Source organism: Lonchura striata, chromosome 4, assembly GCF_050655825.1.
Source record: "Lonchura striata isolate lonStrDom1 chromosome 4, ASM5065582v1, whole genome shotgun sequence".
NCBI lineage: Eukaryota > Metazoa > Chordata > Aves > Passeriformes > Estrildidae > Lonchura > Lonchura striata.
Genome location: NC_140706.1, coordinates 60,359,581 through 60,383,488, shown reverse-complemented (window position 1 = coordinate 60,383,488; position 23,908 = coordinate 60,359,581). Strand labels below are relative to the sequence as shown.

The following is a 23,908-nucleotide window of genomic DNA, read 5'->3' as shown; positions in this document are numbered from 1 at the left end:
CAAATACTTCATTTCATTAAGATCTGTCTTAGACTTAATGAGCAATTCCATCCTTAAAATTCAACAACCATTAATAAGCTGATGAAGGGAGTTCCTGGACCATTCAAAATCACTGCATTAAGAAAAAATAATTTACTTTGCTTACAAAATAATCTCAAGCAAATATCCACATACCTTTACAAAACTCATGCGGAGAGTGCACATCTTAGTAAGCTCATACACTGTCTCAAAGCCATGGTTCACGGACTGAGCCAGGAGCTGAGCAAACTCTTGATTATTGAAAATCTTCAGACTGCAGCCACTGGGGATTTTGCAGACCGTGGTGGGATGGAACCCGTGGTGGTAGTTGCAGTTCCGACTTTGCACAAAGATGCTGCTGTCACTCAAACATTCAGCGTACACCTCCCCTCCAACGTAGTAGAGATGAACACCTGCGAGGAGAAGGTTGGTAAATTCACACTCTGTGTCTGTTTTCATGCTCTGTCTCCACAGAGATAGGCTTCTGTTCAAAGAGATAAACCTTAATTACATATCAGAGTATCATCTGTCTTCATTTTTGCTTTTCTCTTTCATCAGCAGGCCAATCTGAAAGAAGGGTATGTATGTATGTATGTATATATGTATGTATGGAGATTCAACATGTTGTATATTCAGCAACACCAAACTATCAAGCACAGTAGTTTTGATGCCTTCCATTGGACAACCTGACCACTTGAACTTTTTCTCATTACATTTAAGTGAAGCAGTAATTGGGAATGCAAGCAGAGAGAGCAGAAACCTGCCACATCAATTGTAGATACTGAAGCAGCCCCAAGCTCAATTCTCTGGAAAAGTCCTGAATACTAATTTGGGTAGCCTGAGTTTTGTCAACTAGCTTTAATTCCAGAAAGTTAGGTGGGGAAAAAAAGGCCTTTGTATTCCTCAAACCTATCTGCCAAATGAGGGTACACACCAATTTTACAGTCCTTTCCCCTACTAGTGCCTGCTCCTTCACCTGTCATCCACAGCAGAAAGGCCACAAAAAAAGTAACAGAGAACTTTGTGTCAGTAGGAGTCAATTCTAAAGGTTTTGAGAACGCAATAAAATTTACCTTCTGTGTTTAAAAATGGTTTATTTGCTACTTAAACCCTTCACCTCCCACAATGTCACAAATCACAGGGGTGAACACAGAGAATTAGAAAACTCGACTGCAGTCCAGTAAGAAAGCCTTGATTGTGCTCTGTCACATAAGATTTTGCCACTGACTGTGTGGGTAGATACATACTCCCACATGATCTGCAAAAAACATTTATGGCTATGTCTTCAAGTTTGGGATTTACTCCTCCTTTCTCAAAGACTAACAGTTCTACATCACCATTACTCATACACATTTACTTATTCAAACTGCATCCTTGTCTCTCCCACGCTCTGCTTTGGTACACATGCAGTTAAGTGCTTCAGCAGAACTCTGCCTGCAGCTGGGTTACTCCTAACAGGAAAAATGAATGAGGTGTTAAATAAATATCCTGATACTTGGGAAGATGGATGGGGAGGAAAAGAAGGAAGAAGTATTAACACTTGAGTGGCAGCACAACACAGGTGTGGTGCACTACTGAGAGCTACACAAGTTCTCACGAAGAGAAAAGCTCTCCAGACTGGGGGCTCAGACTTGAGGATCTGACAGTTCTCTTCAGCTTCAGCTCTTTCCTCCTCTACATGAACTCGCACATCTACCCCACTGTTTGGGCATGCTGAACCCTCAACTGTCTCAGAAACTTTACAGTTTACTAAAAATATAAATACCTAAAAAATGTGCCTTGCAGGAATGGCCCACTGGAGGGGGCAACATCAGCTTTGCCTGCCATTTGCATTACAGGTGAGTTCTCAGAAAAGAGGACTGTATTAGTCAGGCATAAAGGTGAAGATTTTCTCTTTTGCAAGACTTTCACAGACACAGAAGGGAACCACAAAATTCCCTCTGAAAGGATCACCAGCCTGTGAAAAATGCACTTGGAATAAACTGTTTTAGCAGGTTATCTCCCAAAATACATGTTAGGATAGCTAATTTATGTTAGAACTAAGGTTAGCTAAAACATTTGGTGCCAAGAACCACAATTTGGATTTCCATATACAACAATAATCAAGATAAATCAAGACATTTCATTAGACAAACTGCCTTAACCTCTAATTTAGATTTCGATAGCCTTCAGGCAACTAAAAATTGATTAAGGGTAAAAGCTTCCTGTAATTACAAACTAGGTAGGAACAATACTTTGTTTATAAGACTAGGCCAGAAAATTACATGTTTACCAACACAAGCACTTCTCCCACATGCTAGGGAAGAGCAGTTTACTCTTGAGGGAAGTGGCCCAGGTTGTCAATGTCTCAGGAAACACCACCCCCACCCAAAATGGACGGCCAGATCCCAAACTCACCTTTGCCAATGTGCCGCCTCGTGTTCTCAATGGTGGAGTTGCGGTTGACGTTGGAGAGCAGCCCCAGGCAGAACCTGTTCTTGTTGTTGGAGGGGTCAGTGAAGCCATCCACCAGGATGCTGGTGGAGGACGCGTGGAACGCCTCCCCAACGCGGTTGTTCAGCTCGTAGTAGACAATGGAGCACCAGTGCTTCGGCTCTTCGTAAGCAACGGCCTGGACATCTGGAAAGCCACAATGGAAACCTTACAGCCTAACAGTGCTGGAACACAGGCTCGAGGAGAAAAGAGTCCTAACCCGGCAGATTTGGGTTACATAGAGTAAAATAATTTCAACTCAAGATTCAAGAGAGATGAAGGCTGGCACTAGGTATGAACAGAAAAGTATAGAAAGCTCCTGGGCACGTCCCAAGGAGTGCCCTAATATCCTTGCCCCGTTTTCTCACAACATGCACAGGCCCAGAAAGCAGAGAAATGCTGTAACCCTACAACTTGGCTTTCTTTCCTACTCCGTAGACAGATTTTTACTTCAGTTCATTTTAATAACAAACTACAAGTCACCTGTTTGCTTACTGCAAAGTTGTACAGCAACTGGAAGAAACAGCATCACAAGTGCATCATAGACCATTCCTCACTTTACAAAGAAGTACAGCAAGGCAGCTTAAATATAGTCAGCAGATCAATCTTTCAGCATTCAGAGCATGACCAAATCTTTCTCCTGGGTTTTTTGGGAGAACAGTAGCAGACTTCAAAAAACCTGAGAGGGATTGATATTTGTCTGCAGAACATGCATGAAGCACAGTCCCAAATTAAAAGGAGGCTACAGAGGGGTTGTGGCTGCTTTATGTGTGCCTTCTTTTAAATGAAGGACAGTATTTCACTACTAAGACTGGAAAAGTTGTACTTGCTGCTGAAACACCAACTTTGCAGATCTCACTACAGAGCAAAGTGCTAAAATGAAAATCAGACTGGTAATACGGGAAGACTTTTTTTTTCTGGCCAGAGGTTTCCTTCTCCCAGCTCCAAGATTTTACTGATATCAATCAACTAAGATTAGTGCTCAAACACTAAACCTAAAGTCCCCCTCAAACCAGCAGTACACAGTAAATATAAAAGGTGGCAAATAATCAAGAGCAGGATAACACATCCACATCACTGTGGCAAAACTTCTGAGCATAGCGTTTATTGCTAATAACTTGCTTAAAAACATTGGTAAAAAAGCTGATCTTTCCTGATAATCTGGCAGTTTCTATCCCTTCACATCACTGTTGAAAAGGGAAAAAAAATGAAGAAAAAACAGTCTTTATTATTAAGAGGTTGCTACATTTTTAATTCCCATAAAGATGCCAGCAATTATCAAAGCTGCAGCTTTGCCCCAGTTCTCAAACTCAGGAAGAAATCTTGCCAGCTGGCCATTCTTACAGAATTAATCATATCTCTCTCATACAGATTTCATACTGACTTCCTTACATTTGCTTTAAGTCATGCAGAGCAGGTGCATTTAGTCTCTCTATTCCCAGTATGGGCCAACAATGGAAATTACCCAACTTCATTGACAGGATGCAGCTTGTTAAATCAAATCTCTTAAGAGTAATAAATCATCATGAAGAACACACTTCTATGAAGTTTGCAACAAGAAATGGTGCACTAAGTTCACAGTAAAATTTTTTCTTCTACAACCTGCAGCATTTTTTTTAAAGTCGTGCAATCACAGTATACGTATGTGAATAATAAACATGTGAAGGCACCTAAAAGTTTTTCTTTTTAATGAAGGGACAGAGAGGAAAATCAATTGTACTAAACTACTAGAAGGGGAAAATATCGATAGACAATTTTTATTTTTAAATGGCTGAATGATAAAGAGGAAGAAGAAAACTGTAAACTCTTTTTTATTTATAATCTCTCACATATTAGAGGAATTCTATAGTATGCATTTTGGTAGAGGGACACACATGCAGAGGTCTGCAGTTAGGCATAAAGTTTGAGAAATGTATTTTGGGGCAGTAAATTTCTGGACCAAAATTCCTGCAAACTACTCATACACTCAAAGTGTAATCTGTGTGGTCAACAAAAAGCGGAAGTGCTACCAACTGAGTTTATCACACGCAAAACTCATTCCAAGAAGAGAGTAAATGTGCTAACAGAAAAAGCCATCCAAATTGTGCTGAGGGCAGATACACTTCCTGAAACCAGACATCGAGCTTAGCAGCAAAACAAGTACAAAAAAAACCAAAAAAAAACCCACAAAAAAAACCCACAAAAAAAACCAACCAAACAAACAAACAAAAAAAACCCAAAAAAACCCCCAAAAAAAACCCAAAAAAAAAAAACAACCACAAAACCCCAAAAACCCCCACCAACACCGAAAACTCCAAAACACAACAGTTCAATTGTTCATAGCCTTGTGATCTTGATAATCGTTCTGGCACAGCATCCAGCTTGCTGCTCTTTCTTGGCATGGGCCACAAGTGTGTAAGCTGAAGTATTCTCTGAAGGGGTCATTTCTCACAATGTGATGATGAATGCACCGAATCCTTTACTCAGCAGCCACAGCCACTGCTGCAGCTTTAACAAGCAACGTGTAAAAAGATGTCTGTGTCACAGTGCATGAAGCAATAGGCTTTTATTTCATATAGAATTCTAAAGTTTGCAGCAATACCACACCACAGGCAGATAATTCTGTATTCTGCAGCCTCAGAGGAGTTCTTTCCATTCAGAGATTAGTGGAAGTTCCCAATAGAAAACATAAAATTATTTTGGTCTTTTGAGTTGGCTGGGAGAAAGAAAGAAATAAACCCCATATATTTTACATTTTTAAAGAGTCATGGGATAGATTCCTCTCATAAATAAATATTTACATTTATAAATAATCTGCAGCTTTACTATCTTATCCCTTACAACAACAGAAGAAAAATTATGTGGACTTTTTTTTTTCTTTTCCGCAGAAAAGAATTTTCATGAACATCCATCCAAAATTAAAACTCAGTTATTGCTCCTAAGTTCTGGAGGTTCTTTACTCTTAAGGAGAGAAACAGAAAACATGAAGGAAGTGTTCTTACCTCCTCTGTGCACGTCAGGGGGAATTGCAGGTGCCATCATGTTGGTATCCATGGGCTGGGAGGTATCGTGTGTCATCGGGTCTTCTGGAGGCAGGTAAGTGGGCGGGGGAGTATCAGCTAAATATAGAAAACATGAATATATAGATACATGAGTCCTTTCCTCTCTTCAAAGCACATCTACATATCCACATAAACAGTTTGAGCCTGGAAATGCTTCCAGTCTGACTCAGCTATAAACTTCCACCCACCAGAAATCTGAAAAAGCAATCATGAACCTCGAATAAGGAAAGCAAAGAATTACTGTGTATATTAAGCACAACTCTAATAAAAACAAGTCACTTCACCCCCACATAAAGCCACAAAAGAAAGCTCAGCTGTGTTTCCAACCCAGAGTTCTGCAGGCTGAAAGTGCCATACAAACATCAGGGCACAAAGAGGTCTCAGGGCCCAGCCAGCAGTAGATACTGAATATGTTAAAAGTGAACAGAAGCTTTTCTGTTTCAAACACAATTCTACCAGCAAATTATTTAAACATCCCAGCTAAATCCAGGGCCTTATCATTGTCAGTGCAAAGCATTAGCTCTGTTTCCCTAGACTGGGAATAGTAGAAACTGTTCAGGAACCCAAATCCTACAAAAATGGCCTTGTGGGTCTGGAATTTCTCTGTCAGTGTTTCTGTCCTGTCCCATTCAGGGCTGCATCACCAGCATGGGAGCCCATGCACAATGCCCACGCTCATTAACACATGGCTGTCAGCTCTCTTTGAAGTGTCCCAGCCAAGACTGCCCTTCAGCTGCCTATTCCACTCCTGGGAAAGCTTCCCAAAAGGTCTCCTACAAGCTGCAGGAAATTGCCAATGTCACCATTTCCCAATACACCAGAGGACACTCTCCTCCAGATCAATTGCACAGAGGAACATCCAAGAGCTAGAAACCCTTGCCTGATCCCTGCAAGCTTTTGCTGCAAAAACTGGGATTAGATTACCACTGTGATGTCTCTGCTGCTGCTCATCCCACATTTATTTCCATTACTGAGAGTATGGATTGTAAACTAGCTCAGCAAATAATCACAGGGGATTCCAAAACTCTGAAAACCAAATTAGCATCAACAAAAAGCAAAACTTACAGAATACCCTGTAAGTTTGGGGCTTTTTTGCGGAGTAGTAGTGTTTTTTGGATTTTTTAATGTATTTTTTTAAGAAAACGCATGTTCGTGAAATTTATTAACTAACTTATTGTTCAGCAGGTATTTTGTTGAGACCTTTACATCTAATGCTGGCAGGTGCCTGGCTAATTCCATTACTTGAACACATTCATGGGGATGAGAAAGCAGCAGAGAAATACAGAGATGGCAAAAGGGTTGCATTAAAAGCTTAACAAACTGCACTGGATTTTGAGTCTCATGTCTTACTAAGCCTTAAATACTTGTGTGTGTGCAAACATGATGCTGGTCATGCAAAAGATTCCCAGGCCACGGGCAACAAATTAAGCAGTATCTAGAAAGTTTTCAAGGCTAACTGCTTTGGACCTTTGTTTTTGTATTTTCCAGATGTCAGCCTCTTTCCCCATTAATGCAAGATGGACAACTGTCCAGGGCTAAGCATCAAGGACATCAGTATCCTGACCTCCCTCTAACTCAGTTTCTTCACTGCAGCTGCCAACATTAAGGGCATGTGGACAGAACAGACCTTCAAAGATCAAGTGAACTTCCACAAGCCAGCATTCTGGAAGACCTTGTTAGGTCTTTATCTCTGTTGGAAGGGCCCCAGCCACAACAATCATGTTAAAAAAAAAAAAAAAAAGACAGCTGGTTTCACAGCAAATTCTCACATCTTTTAGAAAAGCCAATACAAACTCTTTCCTTCCTTCCAGCAAATTCAGTAGTTTTCACTCACAAAAGAAAAATTTGCAAAAATGAGCAAGAGAAGAAATCTATCTATATTAATATCATGCAATAGGAAACAGATTTTCACAAATCCACTGCTTTGTTTACACATACCATCCCCTTAGCCCCTGAAGGAAACAGGCAAACAACATCAGTAAGCATTTATACTGCATCCTTCCCCCAGCATTTAGATCAAGAAATCCACCACAGACTGCTTCTGCAGTATTTTTATCCAGCTGCATGTAAAGTGCAAAAAAAGGCAGCTTCACGGAATTTTCTACAAACAGCAGTCAACAAAGGAAGGCTCTTCTCTAACTGTAGGTAGTAAAACAGCTTCAAGAGTTATTTCAAGGGCCTGTTTTTCAGTTGAAGCATCTTTGAATTACACCACAATGAGAAGAAATTGTGTATCAAGAAGCAATAACACGATCACCTTGAGAAATATCCATTTTCTGCAGAACTAAAGTCTTGTGCTAAACTCATGATCATATGCAAGGAGATCTCTAGTGTCACACCTCTGGTGCATTGAACACTACACTTTGTGGGCTAAACTTCTGAACTAGTACCCAAAACATTTTGGATCCCTCCCCACACCTCACAAGAGTTTTTCTGTAATGTTTTAAGTGGGTTTGAAAGAGGCACAGTACTAATTCCTTCAATATTACCAAAGAGATTCTATACTCTTTATTACCTTCCATCTCTTAGCTTGCTATTGAACACAAGTGTTGGTGATCATTTGGTGTTATTGAGCAAAAAATCCATGACAGAAGTGATGTCCAACCACCTTCTCCCTTCTCAAGGGAAGCTGACTGTACCTGGCATCTGGAAAGGGCTTCCTGGGTCTGAGCTGGCCGGAGAATGCGGGTAGGTGCTACTGCTGCTCCCAGGCGAGTTTGGGTAGCTGCTGCTGGGCGAGTGGGGGAAGGGGTGACTGCTGGGCTGCTGGAAAGAGTCCGGGAAGGTCGCGTTGTGCGGCATGTGGGGCTCGTTTTGCCCCAGGTTGCGGAACTGCGCCAAGAGGCTGTGCTGGGGGTTGTACTCGCTGTGCCTCGGAACCAGCACCGGAGGAAGAACTGGAAAGGGAGAAAGAGAGAAAAGCCAAGTGTTAAGAGACTCAGTTCTGAAGGTGTACAGGGGAAGAAAACCCACATTCTTCCCCTGCCCCGGCATATCTGCATCTGCCTCAGAAACAAGGTAGTCAAACCTAGAAGCACATGTCCAAGCAAGAACTCTTTCCCTCACATCCGGCTACTGCACGGCTCGAATCCGCAGCTCCCCGGTTTGCCAGATGGGAACTTGTTTTCACAGAGGGCCAGTGAAGAAGAGCCAAGAACAAACCACAGTTACGTGTTTCAAGCTCACTCGCTCAAAGAGATGCTGGGAAGTGTCTGACAATGCTGACATGCAGTTCCTCCTGCTGCACTTGTCATCTGACTAATCACCTAATGGCCTGTAACCCAATCCCTTGCTCATAAGAACACTTTTTTTGTTTTTTCTGAAGACAATACTAATAAGCCTTGAACTCAGTCTGGTTCCAACAGCTGTAATTTTATTTTTAACCTGAACTATGTTCTTACAAGTTTCTATTAAAACAGTTATTAACTCTTCAAGTCAGTTTACAAAATGTGCAATTTAAACAAAATTATGTAGTTCAAAGAAACCAACTGAGCAGCAATTGAGCTGCAACTATGTGCCACTATGGGATCAGAGAAACAGCAGAAACTACAAGTCTCACCACACTTCTGAAGCCTTCTCAACTGCAAAACAAAGGTCTCTTTCAAACTGGGAATATGAACATGATACCAGATACACTAAGATAAAAGAATCAATTCTTTTCCCAGTTCCTCAGATTCTATCTTTGAATGCTTCACAGCAAAATCCAAGCTAACCGAAGGATTAAAAGCTCTTCTTTCCACAGAAATTTTTGGGTGACGGATAGAAGAGGAGAGGCAAGTCAGGGAGAAAGAGGTCCATGCACAAAGTAGTGGAAGAGAAATAATAAATCAAGTCCTCTTCACGTCTTCCCCCTTTGGAACCTCCTTTTCCCAGCTCCAAATCTGAGCAGGACTGGAAGAAACACCCCCTTCTCCTCCCGACAGTCTGCCTTTAAGAGTGCCAAAAACTCAACAAAACCCAGGAAAAACAAGCCAAGGCCACCACCCCCCACCCCCTTTCCTTGAGACTCCTGCTCTGGTATCTACACCTGGATGCACAGAAGAGGAACAGGAGCATGTGTAGTCAACAAGCCTACACAGACGTAGCTATCATTCAGATTAAGAGAGGTGTTTTGGAGACAGCTGCTTTATTAAAAGCCTGAATTATAAACTAATTGAAAAAAAAAAAAAAAAAAAAGCACCAAACAACACTTTCTTCACATGAAAAACAGGTTCTTCCAGGACACTGGGGCATCTTTATTTTTCCAGCTCTTTCTCTTTGCTATTACAGAAGCAGCACTCAGGCAGTTACTTTAGTGTCCTGGAGTCCAAGAGTACCAGGACAACCACACAACACATAGACCAGGTCTGAGGTCTAGGTTCATTCATTTATATCCCTTCTAAGCATGTCACACTAAAAACTAACTCTCTATTCCTATAGTCACAGATTAACTACAAAGAAAAAAAGTAGGTTTTCCTTGCTCAGATTTTTTTTTTTTTTGCATATGCCTAGGAGAGTAATTAAGCTCCCATTTTTGCCTGCTAGTGGCATTAATGCAGGAGCAGTCTGATCCCAGAAATCTTTATTGAACATACACTGAAAAAACCCCAAACCCTCACTACTGAAATTTACGCTGCCCAAGCAGAAGCAGGTTTTAAGCATTTAATCTGATCTTTCAATTGCTTAGAGCAATTTCGCCGAGATTCCAAAATATCTCAAATATTTGAGGCAGATGTCACCCTTAAGTAATTTGTTTAGATGTCAAAAAATCCAACTCCACTTTACAAGGCATAGGCAAAGTTCCTAATTATGGTGTTTTCTGAAACAAAACACATCCATCTGTCATTCTGTGGAAGTTCTTTATTGCAAAACACCCCAGCAGAAGCTGCATCTCCCCCAGCTGTGCAGACTGTTTCTTGCTTCAGCACAACCATTCTGACATGCCACTGGAAAAGGCTGTTCAAAAAAAGTTACTCAGCATTCAGGTGGACATCACAAATCCCTCATTCTCAATATGTCAGAGCCAAGCTCTCTGAATATTACAGTTTCTGAGAATTAAGCTTGTTCTGTTACATCAAGCAGTCCTTCTGCAGCTAGGTCAAGTACTATTTAATTGTCATAGTCAACATTTGCTGGGCTAATAAATTACCAGTGAAAAAATTAACAATGAGATCATGTGCTAAAATGTATTTTCCCTTTCCTGTCTTTATGATTCTTCTGTACTTTTCTGAGCATTAAAAACACAGCTTTCCTACCTCTTCCTTTCCAATGGATGAAGGTCAAACCATTAACTTTTATGGAGTTAATTTGTGCAGAAAGTACATCACCTACCTTTCCCATCCCTTACCTCACATTAAACAATGACACACATGACATCAGAGGAAGCCAAATGATTTACAGCATTTTAACATAGCAGGAGAACAGGATATTTTCTGTATGTTTTCTGTAATTAAATTAATGCAGTGCCAGATTTTCCCAAGGTATATATACATGTTTTCTCCTGTTGGGCAGAACCACTGACAAAATTTAGAAGGACTTGAGATAAAAACAAGTCTCCTTTTCCCAGGTGTCCTTCATGCAAACCCACACTTTTTGTCCAAATCCACCAACCTCAAGTGATTAAATGCCAACTTCTTCATAATGCACATGGAAAAGGGGGAAAAAGAATACAACTGGTATTGATACAAAACAAATAGTCTCAAAAATATCACTGCAGAATTTATATTAAGTGCTGCCCCTAATTCACATCCTCTCACAAAACCTTCAATGAGGAGGAAAAGTCCTGAAAGGCCACATCAGGTAGGACGGAGACTGCAGTGCTCCAATTAGTCCAGTCCAAGTCACTCACTGCCAGAACCTGATCTCTCTGCAGCTCCTGGCCATTTTTTTGCAGGGAGGCTGCTCCTAGTGGAGCCACAGAGGAGTTAATTTGAGCACTGTTCGCTCAGGAGTAAAGACACAAGCAGGGACTGGGCCCTTTGGAGCATGGAAGGCTGCCAGGAGTTCAAACCATAAAGGGGGATGTGCACCCTTCTTGCTCCCCTTGCCCCTGTGTAAGGCGCCGAGCTTCTGGTCAGGTTGCAGACCTCAGCCACATGGAATAACAAATTACTCAGGCTCAGTCCAGCAGGGGAGGAGGCTGATCTCTGCTGCAGCTGCCAGCTCCAGGAAGAGGTATAATTGAAGGGGAGAGAGCATGAGAGAGTTATTCAGTGCTAAGCCAGCACACCTGTTGCTATGAAATAATGAAGCAGCACACATCTTTGCTGTGCAGATCTCCGCAGGATGTGGCTCTGACCATTTGCAAACACAATTCCTCCCTTCCTTTTCAGCGGAAGGGAGCACTGATACAATAAAATATTAATTTTCTTTTTTTTTTTTAATTTAACATCAGCATCATCAGCATATATTTAAAGGAAACATAATATTGAATACACTGTTGTCTTAAAAAGCTGCTGCAACAGATTTGCCAACTCAACCTCATTAAAGTTAATGGAGTAGAACCACAAGTCATTCAACAGCTTGATTTCGGTAATTCTTCAAACACCAGATTAAAAGGTTTTATGTGCTATATTGTGGCTAAATTTTGCTCCCAAGTTTTTCTATCAATGCCGACCTGCAGTTGAGAGTTAATACAGGACTACTACCAGTAAGGTTACTAGTAAGGAAGAGGGGGATAAACCCCCAGGAACCAGGCTGGGTATGTTTGTGGAACTGTAGCTGAGATCCTGTGTCTGTCAAGCCAGCCTGGGAATTGGGGAGCTTGTTTTTACCATGCAAATAAGACCAAGTATGCCTGCACCAAACAAGAGGAGCTATATTAATTAGAGCTACAGGGCAATTTAACCCACAGGGCTATTTCATCTAGGAGCCAAGAATGCCAAAAATACAGAAGATAGACCAAAGGCAACCTGGCTGTTCAGATAAATGTTCTGACTAACCACACCAAGGAAGAAATGCTTTTATGAAAATTTAATAGTGGCCTTTGAAGAAACTAACTGATCTCTACTCTTTTTATCTCCAGCATGTCACCCTGTTCTTCTTCAGAAAACTGTGCTATCCTAAATAAAGATCTTCTTACTTTTCTTTTTTGTTCTATTTTCACATTCCAGAGGTAATGATTTTAGCAAACACAGAAAGTATCCAATTTATGAACATAACTTCTTTTTTTTTTTAAGTTTCTCTATGAAAAACCTCAAACTAATTCAATCCAAAGGACCTGCTGTACTTTCAAAGAAGCGTATTTTCTATCCAGATGGGTTTTGATTACCTTACACAAGGCCCAGATGACAGCTATCTTCCCTCAAGGGCTCATTTTTTCCACACCCTTTGCATGTTATGTGAAAATTTGGGTAGGTATCTCTCTTTCCATGTATGGAAATTGGAAGACCATGTAAGGAAATACAAGGGGTCACATATAAGAGAGCAGACTTTAATCCACTTTCCTTGCCAAAGTAGATTCTACTTCCTCTGTAAAAAAATTATTTATAAAATAAATGAAAGAAGAAAAATATAAGCAATTGGTGCTCCACTTTTTGCTCTTAAAAACCATGCCTTGGTTGATACATGTTCTGTAAAAGGGTTTGTACCACAACAGGGTCCTCAGTGCTAATGAAGACCTGACAACACTATAATTAGACAGAGTACTTTTATTTCCAAGCATTACGTAGCTGCATTTTCATCTGAATTTATGCAAAGCCACATCTGTTTTGCCAAAAAAACAGAACTGAAGGTTGGGAAAGAGGAAAATCCTAAAACAAAAATTCATGCTATCTGGAAATAAGAAAATCCTGCAAAGACTAAATTGTAACAAAAAGGAAGAGTCAGGAGAAGGGGAAAAAAAACCAAAACCAACAAAAGACAACAGCAGTTAAACTAACAAATTTGTACCCTCCTCAAGACTCCCAGCTTCATTTCCTGCCTTTGAGGTTACAGCAGCTGAAGCTGTGGCATCCTGATGAGCACTCCAGTCCCACGGTGGGAGCAGAGCAGGTACCAACACATGCTCAGCTGAACGTGCTGCTCTCTGCAGCACCAGGGAGTCACTGAAGCATTTTGACTGCCAGCCCTTGCCAAGATCTTGCTTGTAAACAGTAAAATACTGTGTAGAGAGAAAACTTTTCATGTCATTAGGTTTTCTCATGTTGCCTGAATTATTCTCGGTTAAAAATATAAAATTAATAAGCATTGTGTCAAAAGCAATCTCTGAGGATCAAACTACTTAAAGCTCTTCCAACAACCCTTGGCTATGGTATCACAGTTTTGCTTTGCTGGTTTCTCAAAAGGAGAAATTTCAGTCTCTGAGACTTTCACTCCAAACTTCTGTTCTAGTATTTATAGCTGTTCAGCAATCTGTTTCGGGTGACAAGAAGACAAACTTTCTACTACAGGAGAAAGCTTACAGCTGTCTTGTTTCCTCAACTCTTAATTTTATTTTGCAGTTTTGGGAGACCCCAAAGCTTGATTTTTCATTTTGCATAGTTACAAATGAAGACTTTATGTCTTGGGGGGGGGGAGAAATAGCAAAACAGTTGTTACTTTACTGACTTTGCTTTTACATCAGACATCTGGTCCAAATGCATTTGACAAGTAATATTAGGACATTTCCTGCATTACAATATTCAGCTAACGTTAGATTTTATTTGCGGATGCTCTGATAAGCTGGCATTCTGATTAAACCGACATTTGTCAAGGTCAATTTCAGAATTTAGTACTAATTGTATGCACATTAGTGATGCAGTCTTTGTAAGCAGATTTGGTGGAGGAGCAGTCACAGCGATAGTGTGTATTAACCCAGACATTTACACAGACCAGAGTTCAAATTACCTGTACCAAAGCCACAGCCACCATCCTACTGAGTAGGTTAAAAATTGGAAGTCTGGTCTTTCCAATCAGAAGAAACATCTGTGTCTGGTTAATTTTGAAGAAAGAAAACACACATAAAATATGACAGAAACATATCTTTCTTTACAACTTTTATTCCTCTATTGCAGTTTCTCTTTCTGACACGTGGTGAGGCTAGACAAGGAAAGCCCTGCTGTTAGACCATTCCCTCCTTCCACCTCCTCATTTCAATTCCTCTCCCCCATCTTGGCTCTGGTGGGGAATTTTAGAACTGAATTCTGCAAAGCCAAAATGAAGGAAGTTTTTTTCTGCTTGCCAAGCAAACCAACAGTTGCTTTTGCTATTTTGGGGAACCATCCTATAATTGTGCCCACCTGTTGTAGCAATGCTATTTTTAAAGTCACACCCAAGTGCACACATGGCTGCACAGCAAAATTTCTCAGGGATGACACTGCTCCCTTGCCCCTAGCCTGCAGAGGTGCAGAAATTCTGCTATGGGAATCATACAGGAACAAGGATTTTTGTAACTTGGTTCTACATATTAACTCTGAAGGGATGCAGCAATTTTGCCCTCCCTTACACCTTAGAAGCAGCTTCCCGTTCGCTTTTTCCACTCCTCGCCCTCCTCTTCCCTTCTCCTAGAGGCCTGGCACTGTTGGCATTATCCTCCACCAGGCCTGGTTCTGTGGGAGCCTGCAGTAGGTGTGCTGCCTTTCAGAGCCTCACTGAGAGCAAAAGCAGAGGAGATCAAAGACAAATATGGAAATAATCATGTTAAAGTCATAGGCAGAGAGTCCACACCAAGAGCAAAATCAGCATGACACACCTACCGCTGTACTCAGAGCCTGGGGACCTGGCCTGCTCTTATGGCAAAAAGCAGCTGTACATACAGGTGAAATGTTTCTGGCCAGCAACAAGCTTGCAGAAGCAGACACACACTTTGAATTCATGGTTATAATTAAGAGGAACATCACAGTTTTCAGCTGTGAAAATTCAACTGTTATGACACTGCATTTGTCTGCATTCCCAAAAAGCCACCACTGTTTGCCCCCAGTTTGGCTGGAACATTGGCACCATCAACTTTATAAAGCCCCTTGATATAGAGCAACCAGCTCTCTGAAGAAGAGAAGCTTAACAGAAAAACCATCCAGCCCTTTTTATTTAAGTTTAATTGGTAATTGCAAAAAAATGGGGGATAGCCATTTTTGGGGGAAACACTGCACTTTCAACCACTTACACACTTTAAACATGAAAACAAAGTTAATTTCTCTTTTGCTTCCTTTGTAACATATTATAAAGTCAGAACCTGGCAGGATGATGGGGCAAAGACAGTAGGGGCAAACAGAAATCTGCATCAGAATGGAGGAGAGCTGGTGTTCACTAGCACTTTAAGAAAATTAAATATTCAGTTTCTTCATCTTCCTTCCTTTTCCCTTTAGCTAAGGCAAAAGAACTGAACCTCCTCCCCTAAAGCCACATTAGAGGTGTGACTTATTATTATTATTTTTAATAGCAGTGGCAATTTAAGTACCTCTTCTTCCTCCCTGTTCCGTATTCCATTCTTCTTGTTTTGCTGTTAGAGCAAACAGGATCCAGGCGTTTTTTACCCCTAAAATTCTGGATGATAGCTTTCATCTGGTTCTGCTGACATAACTGAGGACAGAGGAAGGCAGCAGAGGCTTTCTCCACAGAAACCTAATGAATAAGATACTGGAAGGAAGTGTCTCAGGAGGGACACATTCTCCAGCAAACCCTGAGAGGTCATCTGTGGCATTTTCAGAGGGATGAGAAACGTTGTGTCAGGTTTTTCCTCCCAGCCTCTGTGTATGCAGTACACCTAATTACTTAGCAAGTCTTGATCATACTTAAGGATAATCCCAACAGGTATCTCTAAACCAAAAAATAAAACTGAGGAGAAGCAGCAGATTCAGCCAAGCAAGCACACCAGTTCAGAAAAGTGTACCAATTTTTAAGAGGCATCAAATTCAGACCTTGCTCTCCTTAATTAAAAGCTTTGCTTTGCCTTGCCAAGGGAGAAATCTGACAGCCATTAACTACCCTGTTCCAGAAATAATTCTGCACACAACAGACCTAGGGAACAGCAGCAGTGAGCTTCTTTAACCCATCTCAAGGAGATATTTACTCTGGCACTCAAAGCGCAAGGCTGCATTCCCACTCTCAGCAACAAGTCTCTACTTTCTCCCCTCCTGTCCCTCCACCTCCACTCCTTCCCAGATGTCCTCCACAGGGCCATGCTGCTACAGATGTTCCTGCAGCCAGAATGAAAGCCTCTGCGCTGCTCTGATCAGCCTGAAAGATAACACAGCAGGGAGAGGAAAAGTGACTGTGATCTGGCTCAGCACAAGGGAACAGCTGGGCTGGCACAACACAAGGAGCAGGAGCAGCCCAGGCACCCTGCCACAGAGTGCAGCTCCATCGCTCCAGCAGCTCAGCTCACTGCTTCCAGGCTGAAGGAGTGTCACAGTGTCACAGGAGGGCCACTCTTCCTCACATCTACCCTGGGCTCCCACGCTGCTGTGCCACCATCTGGTTCCAAGGGAGAGAGCTAAGGGCACTGAGCTTGCCAAGTTAATTGTGCCAAAGAGCAGTTTTCTGTGAGTTTAGTTTTCTTGATTGACATACCACAGAACAGACAGGCCCCTGTGCCTGTGCAGAGCCTCCTGATCAGGTCAGGCATGAGCATGGTCCCATCATGTCACACCCATGTGCCTACCAGATGCCACGTTTCCCTCTGTGTGCAGGGACACTGGGTGATGCTCTCTTTGAGACTGCTGATAGTTTTCTGCCTCCTCTCACTGTTTACAACCTGTTCCTGTCTAGGTTGGCTAACAGAAAAATCTCACTTGGATTCAGGTGTAGCTTTGTAGCTGGCAGACACACCACAGAGTGCCAGTTCTCATGCTTTCCAAGCTTATCTTCACAAGCTAAACAGTGAGGATGGAATACGGTGTTAAGGCAGAAAATCCATTTATGCCTCTGGCACTGTGGAAACTGAGATGTATCCACAGCACTGACTTCCCAACGGAGAGCACTACCTTACTTTACATATTTGAGGATTTACCACTAATCCATTCCTCAAACCTTACACAACACTGAAACAAATCACACAACAATCAGCAGAAGAATGAAGGGATAGATGCCACCCCATGCATGGATCATACCCTTCAGATCTGCAGTAACTGGTTCTGCATGAAACAGTTAAACAGAAACCACACTGTCATGCAGAGCCTCGGATGTACCTCGCACACAAAACATGTATCATATACAATATGAGTTTCCAATTTTGTTTTTTCAAGAGAAGGCAAGACTTCTGGGAAATACAAACCTTGACATCTGCCTGAGTCCATAGATTGTTGTAAATAGTGACTCTCATGAATTCCCACTACCCATTAATCTCAAAGTGTAAGCAATAATGGTGTTTTAATGTCCTGGCAAAAATGGGAAAAAATGGTTAACAGAAATTGGGAGTGACTGTCACAAAATGAAGATAAATATCATGTTTGGAGGACAGCAAGAACAAGAAAGGGAAAGGGAAAAAGAAGTCAGAAGTTACAGAGCACAGCTCTCCAAGCCAAATGGGAGTTCAGCTACCCCCTATTTCCAAAAGCTGTTTTCCCACTCAGCTGTGTGCAATATCCCTCAAAACAATCTGTGGCTGACTAAACACAAACCCCTCCTACAATACATACCCAGCTGAAAACGTACATTTTAGTTAGACATCTTTTTAAAGTTTTATTCTGTCTTGCATAACTCACTGAAGTGAACACAGAATACAGACAGAGTCCCCAGCTGCACCAGGGGAGGTTTAGGTTGGACATAAGAAGAATTCTTTCACAGAAAGGTTGATCAGACGTAGGAATGGGCTGCTCAGGAGGTGGTGGAGTCACCATCTCTGAAGGTGTTTAAGGAAAGACTGGATGTGGCACTCAGTGCCATGGGCTGGCTGACATGGTTGTGTCTGGTCAAAGGTTGGACTCAATGATCTCAGAGGTCTTCTCCAACCTAAGTGATTCTGTGATTCTGTGAAGTGACAGGATATTTACAAATACCTGGTTTTAAATATGACATAAATGGTCCATATGAGAATGTTCTCAAACTCAGTAGTTGTCTTCAAGACTAAAGCAAAATGAGCTAGAACATGTAATCTGGCATTACAGTAAGAGCCCAACTGTTGCTCAGTCTAATAGAAAGAGAGGTGTTTCAGGAATCTTAATTTTCAGTATTTTGGAATACTGAACACAAGCAACCAACCCAGACATAGGCACACAGCTAGCAGTACAAGTACACTACTGTTTTATTATCCCTCTTGTACTTAATATGAAATTGTTGAGATTTTTAAAATATTTTTTCACAACTGTTTTTCCAGAGCTGAATTCCTTTGTTCAAGCTGCTGCTGCATAAATACAAACATTATGGGTATTCCATCTGCCATTCACATGACTTCCAAGTTAATACTAACACAGCAAAGGGAAATATTTAACATCAAGATATGCACTGTGCATTGCAGATCCAAGACAAATGCAATTTCCATCCTCAGCAAAACAATCTTTCAACAACCTCATTTCCATCATGGTTCTGTGTATCCTTGCCACTCTACAGATAGCTGCAGAGTTTCTGAAAAGGCTAACACTGATTGCCTTCCCACATTTAAACCAGGGAAATCCACCCATGCCTACAGTGCATTTCTGCAGCTGTCCCTGTACACCCTCACAAACAGCTGGAGACTAGTGATGACACATCCAAGTACAGCTCATCTTAGTCCCTGGAAGCATTCCCTGATAATAAACTTGCATGAGTGAAATTAAGCGTGAAGTTATCAAAGAGAGGTTTGGCCCTTGAAGAGGAGACTAGACAGAGAATGGGTGGCACCTTCAGAAAGAAGTGAGGCAGTGGGTAACAGGTATGAAAACTGTTTGCTGAACAGCTGACAGTAGAATTTCACATACAATCAAACAGGGCTATCAAAGTTCAAATTGAGGTGATTACAATCTGCTGTCTAAACTCAAAATCTTTTTAAAAGGCAACAATTCTGAGAGACACTAAAACCAATATCATTTTCTGTAGGTTGAAGAAAGTGAAGTGATAAACTGAAATAATAATTTGAAAATACTACCATTGCTAATACTAGCAGTATTACTACTGCTGTGTGTCAGAATAGTTTTCAAGCACAAATAATGCAAATAAATCCTTTATGTTAGCCTGCAATGCTTCATACAAAATCACAGATTTGCCCAGTTGAGTAACCAACAAATTAACTGAGGGATAGTGGGTACCAACATTCCCAGATGATACCAGGCCCAGCATCCTAAGATACATACTAAGACTACCTCTGTGCAGTGATAAAACATTTACACAAGTGAAGCATTCGCCCCCATGAAAGGGAGAACTGCTAATTAAAGCTTACATCCAGATAAACTGCAGAGGAAGAATCTGACATGTGCAAACAGCCACTTTTGCTTATTTAAGCCGATGAGTCACATAATTAATTGCCACACTTTGCATTGTTCAGATAAGGTGTAAAGGTACAAACAAGGAAGAACCTTACCAGGACTTTCCACCCGCTTGTAGTGGTAGGGATTGATGCAAACCTCCTTCTGTTTTGAACCAAAGGGGAACTCGCAGCATTCCAGAGGTTTCAGTTCGTGATGGCTCTGCAGGTCGGGCCAGCGCCACACTCTGCAGTAAATGACGTGCGGGAGCCCCTTGCGGTGTGACACCTGCAGCCGGCCATCCAAGGAACGAGGAATTGTCACACAGTTGCTGGGCTGACCAGGACAGCTTAGTGCTTTTTCCAGTTCCTCCATAGCACCTTTTTTCTTCTTCAGTTTTTTCACTAATGCATCAACAGCTTTCTCTGCCCACTTCTCTTCTTCATCCCCTTGCTTCCACCCCAACAGCCTCTTCACTGCTGGGCTGGTGAAGGAGAATAAGCTTGTTACATTCATAGTGACCCTGCTGTGGTGACACCACAGAACCAAGCAGGAACAACTGCCCTGTTCTTCCACCACCACCACCAGGGAACAGCAGATTGTGTCAGCAGTCAAAAGCAGCCTGGATCAAACAGTTCTGGTCCTTTCTCCATTTCAATCCTCCAGTCCCAGGAAGGCAGTGCTGACATCCCCCCTTGATGGTCACAACCTTCTCGTTATTCTAAAACCTTCTGGTTGACAACCTAAAGGAGAATATCAAAGAGAAAGAGCAAAAAAAAAAGGATTTTACCCTTCAAGTTAACATACAGCAGTTAAAAATATCCCCCACCTCAACCCAGGAGAGTGATGTGATCAAAAAACAACCAACAACAAAACAACAACAAATACTGACAACTTCCAGGACTGGACTCAAGGCAGATCTGATGAAAACTTAAGCAGCAGGACTTGCTGCTGAACACAGTACACCCCTATCTTAGAAATGTAGTTCACCTTAAATCTATCCTCTAACAGACCCTCAATTTAAATTTTTCACTATTAAGTGTGAGGGGTGCTACAATCTGCCTGTCAGCTGTTGCAACCTTAACCAACAAAACATCCCAAGGAAACAGGGCAGGATCACCACTGCTTTTTTTATTATTTATTTTACAGAGAGCTGGAAGCAATATTCATCAACAGCAATGTGATACCCAGGTCTCTCCAAACTGCCTGGCATGATGTTCAAAAATCACTGCACTAGACCTAAGCATAACTCAGTCTGAAAAAAAACCCAAACCAGTTCAGTTTTACCTACTTTGAGGAACAAATAAAAATAAAATAAAAAATAATAAAAAAAAAAAAACCAAGTGAAACTAGAAAGATCTTATCCCTCACTCACTCAAATGAGAAAGAAAACTGCATCTGCTCACCCCATCCAAGAGCTCTCAGAGCTCCTGAGCAGCCTGAGCAGTAAGGGAAAACTATCATGAACTTCACTGATTACCCAATGACCCTTCATGCTGCAATGTGTGCCTGTTAGATTCAAGAACTCATGAAAGAGTAGGAAGGACAAGGAAGTCCAGATAAGAGGATTTTAGACAGTACAGTAGTCCTCAAGCTGGGAGACAAGGAATGGAACTGAAGAGATGGGTCAAGAGGGGGAGGAATGCCACATCTGAAGGAGTCCCAACAGTGAGCAGCAGGTTTTGTCCTTGTCCAGGCTGGGAGCAGGCAAAAGGCTCTGGCAAGGGAAACAGAAGAGACCCAGGACTGGCGGGGCAGCAGGGGAGGGGAGAATGAGACAAAGAGCACTACACCACTGATTTTCAAATAGACAAGACAGGAAACATATCCTGGACTGAATACCAACAGGTTGCAGAGGAAGGGGGAAGGGGAAAAGGATATGTATGCTTTTGTTGCCATCAGAACAACATAAAAAACACCCAACCAACCAGCAATCCATACACACAGAGAATAAAAGGTGTCAACACACCCACGTCAGACAGGATTTCACAGCTATACCAAGAAAGGATCGTAGACCTTAAAATTACGAATGCTATGGCACACTTACCCTCTTGACTGTCATACACTGCAATGGTTTCATAGTATACCACTATATTCGAAGAATTTTAAGCTGAAAACCATCCACTTTATTCAAATTAACTTATCACTAGAACAGTTACTTAATTGCAGAGGTTCAGTTTTATTGGGCTGACTGCAGAAACTACATTTATGTGAATAATGATTATGGACTAAGACACGGGCCACATCTACCTACACTTCAAACTGGTACATCCCATTTCTTTTATGCTAAGAACTGTATTTGAAATAATAATGTTAATGCAAGGGAAGATTTGCATGAGCCTGGGGCAAATTTAAGAATTTGTTTTGTTACATAGGCATGTGCTATACTGTTAAATGAACTGAAACTCCATTACTGTCACTGACTGTATTCCAGGTATACTTTATCCTTACATGCACTGTAAAGTGCTCTATTAAAATGCTGTGCTAATTTAAGAACTGAATTACCAGAACCCCAGTGCATGTGCTTTAAATACATTTGTAACTGAGTTATTCCCAATTCATATATAGTCTGTATCAACCAATATTCTAAGTATCTTTTCTCTGCACTTGTCAAACAAAAGATACAAGTTCCACACACAAAGTTACAAGTTCCAGTAGTTTATCAAGTAAAGCTTTCTCCTTCACTTCCCTTTGAATTAAACCAAAGAGATTTAAACTGCTTGAGTTGAAGCTCTAATAAAGGAGGAAGTACAAAGTCTACATTTTGACCCGAGCTTCATTCAACACTGATAATGTTTGCAGATGCAGTTCTACCTAGGCTTGACCCATTTTTCACCCAGCTACTTGCTGTGAAAAAGGAAAAGTGGAAAAGTCCTTCCTGTTAAGACTGTATGTTTATATCAGTGCCTGAAAATACAGCCCTAACATGGGCTAGTGCACAAGCTCTGCACAGACTAAGATGATGCTCCAATGCAGCCCCAAGCAGTCAGACCAAAGGAACAGATTCTCTGAAGTTTTTGGATCAAATCCTGCAGCACACACATATTCCACTCCCACAAACATGCACTCCAAAACAAGTTTCAGCCTCACCAAAGCTATGGTGGCATCTCAGTGGCAACAGCTGCTGGGAGCAGGAGGAACAGCGTTAGACACAGGGCTTGGAGGTGAGCTTGGAAGTACAGCAGCTCAGCAGGACTCAGCTGGGCACCAGCCTCCAGCCAGGGATTCCTACTGAAGTCCTGCCTCCAAAACAAAGCCTAAGCACACTCCAAGCCCTGAACAAGCAGCAAGAAAAGGGAGGGGGAACAAACTCACAGGCTGCTGTACACTAGTTGCTCTAAGCTCCAAAACCTTAAGCTAAAAAAACCCAAAAAAACAAACAAGCAGACAAAGAGAAAACAACAACAAAACCAAGCAAATAAAACCCAAACCACAATGTATGTGGAGATTTTTGTTTCCAAGAAGCAGAGAGCTTGTCTGCAGGGCTGAGCCCTTGCCAGTACATTCCATTTCCCTTTCTGCCGCTCTTGGTTTCTGCACTGCATCATTTCCTGTATTACTTCTTCACAAAGTGGTCTTATCAGCTGGAAGTGCAAAATAAAGATTAAACCACGAGTCAGCAGATGACACAGTCTGCGTGTTTCTTCCCCAAATCCACGTGCCCTTCTGGGAAAGTGGGAGTTAGTATTTCCAGCAGTTAAATGACCACCAGCCCTGGAAGGGCCTGGTTATTCACAAGGTAGGGATGAAACAGAAACCTGGGCCAAACAACAGAACACTTTCCAAAAGGCATCTGGCATCAGTTTAAAGGAAATTGAGTTGTTACCCACTTACCAGACACTCTCTACACATCCAAACCTATGCACTTTTTACTATGTGTTCTGTCTGCTGATGGATGTGTTGGAATCAACAAACTCCTTTCAAATCCTGATGTTTTATTTGTCTTCCTTCACTGCTATTGTCTTTTTTGTAATCTTTGTATTAGCACACAAACCTGTACACAGCCTATAAAAAATGAGTATTTTTATATATCTGTTCAGGCGGCCTTGTATTTAAACATAGCCAAAATGCCTAAGAGTGAAGTCCTATTTTCTTGGCCCTCAA

At 41.6% G+C, this 23,908-nt stretch overlaps 1 protein-coding gene across 6 annotated transcripts in view; it reads right to left on the bottom strand.

Annotated features, from left to right (window-relative positions):
• Nucleotides 1–23,908, bottom strand: part of SMAD1 (SMAD family member 1) — a 98,075-nt gene that overhangs the window by 3,763 nt on the left and 70,404 nt on the right. For 5 of the 6 annotated variants that reach the window (XM_085579212.1, XM_021549231.4, XM_085579211.1 and 2 more), the window contains exons 2-6: nucleotides 19,921–20,547; nucleotides 8,171–8,428; nucleotides 5,472–5,588; nucleotides 2,416–2,637; nucleotides 175–431 (exon numbers count right to left, since the gene is read on the bottom strand). In XM_085579212.1, coding sequence (XP_085435338.1) covers nucleotides 175–431; nucleotides 2,416–2,637; nucleotides 5,472–5,588; nucleotides 8,171–8,428; nucleotides 19,921–20,320 — 1,254 coding nt within the window. In that variant the 5' untranslated portion in view covers nucleotides 20,321–20,547. Of the gene's footprint in view, nucleotides 1–174; nucleotides 432–2,415; nucleotides 2,638–5,471; nucleotides 5,589–8,170; nucleotides 8,429–19,920; nucleotides 20,548–21,210; nucleotides 23,831–23,908 lie in introns of those variants that run through there. The other variant, XM_085579213.1, reaches the window with a different exon arrangement.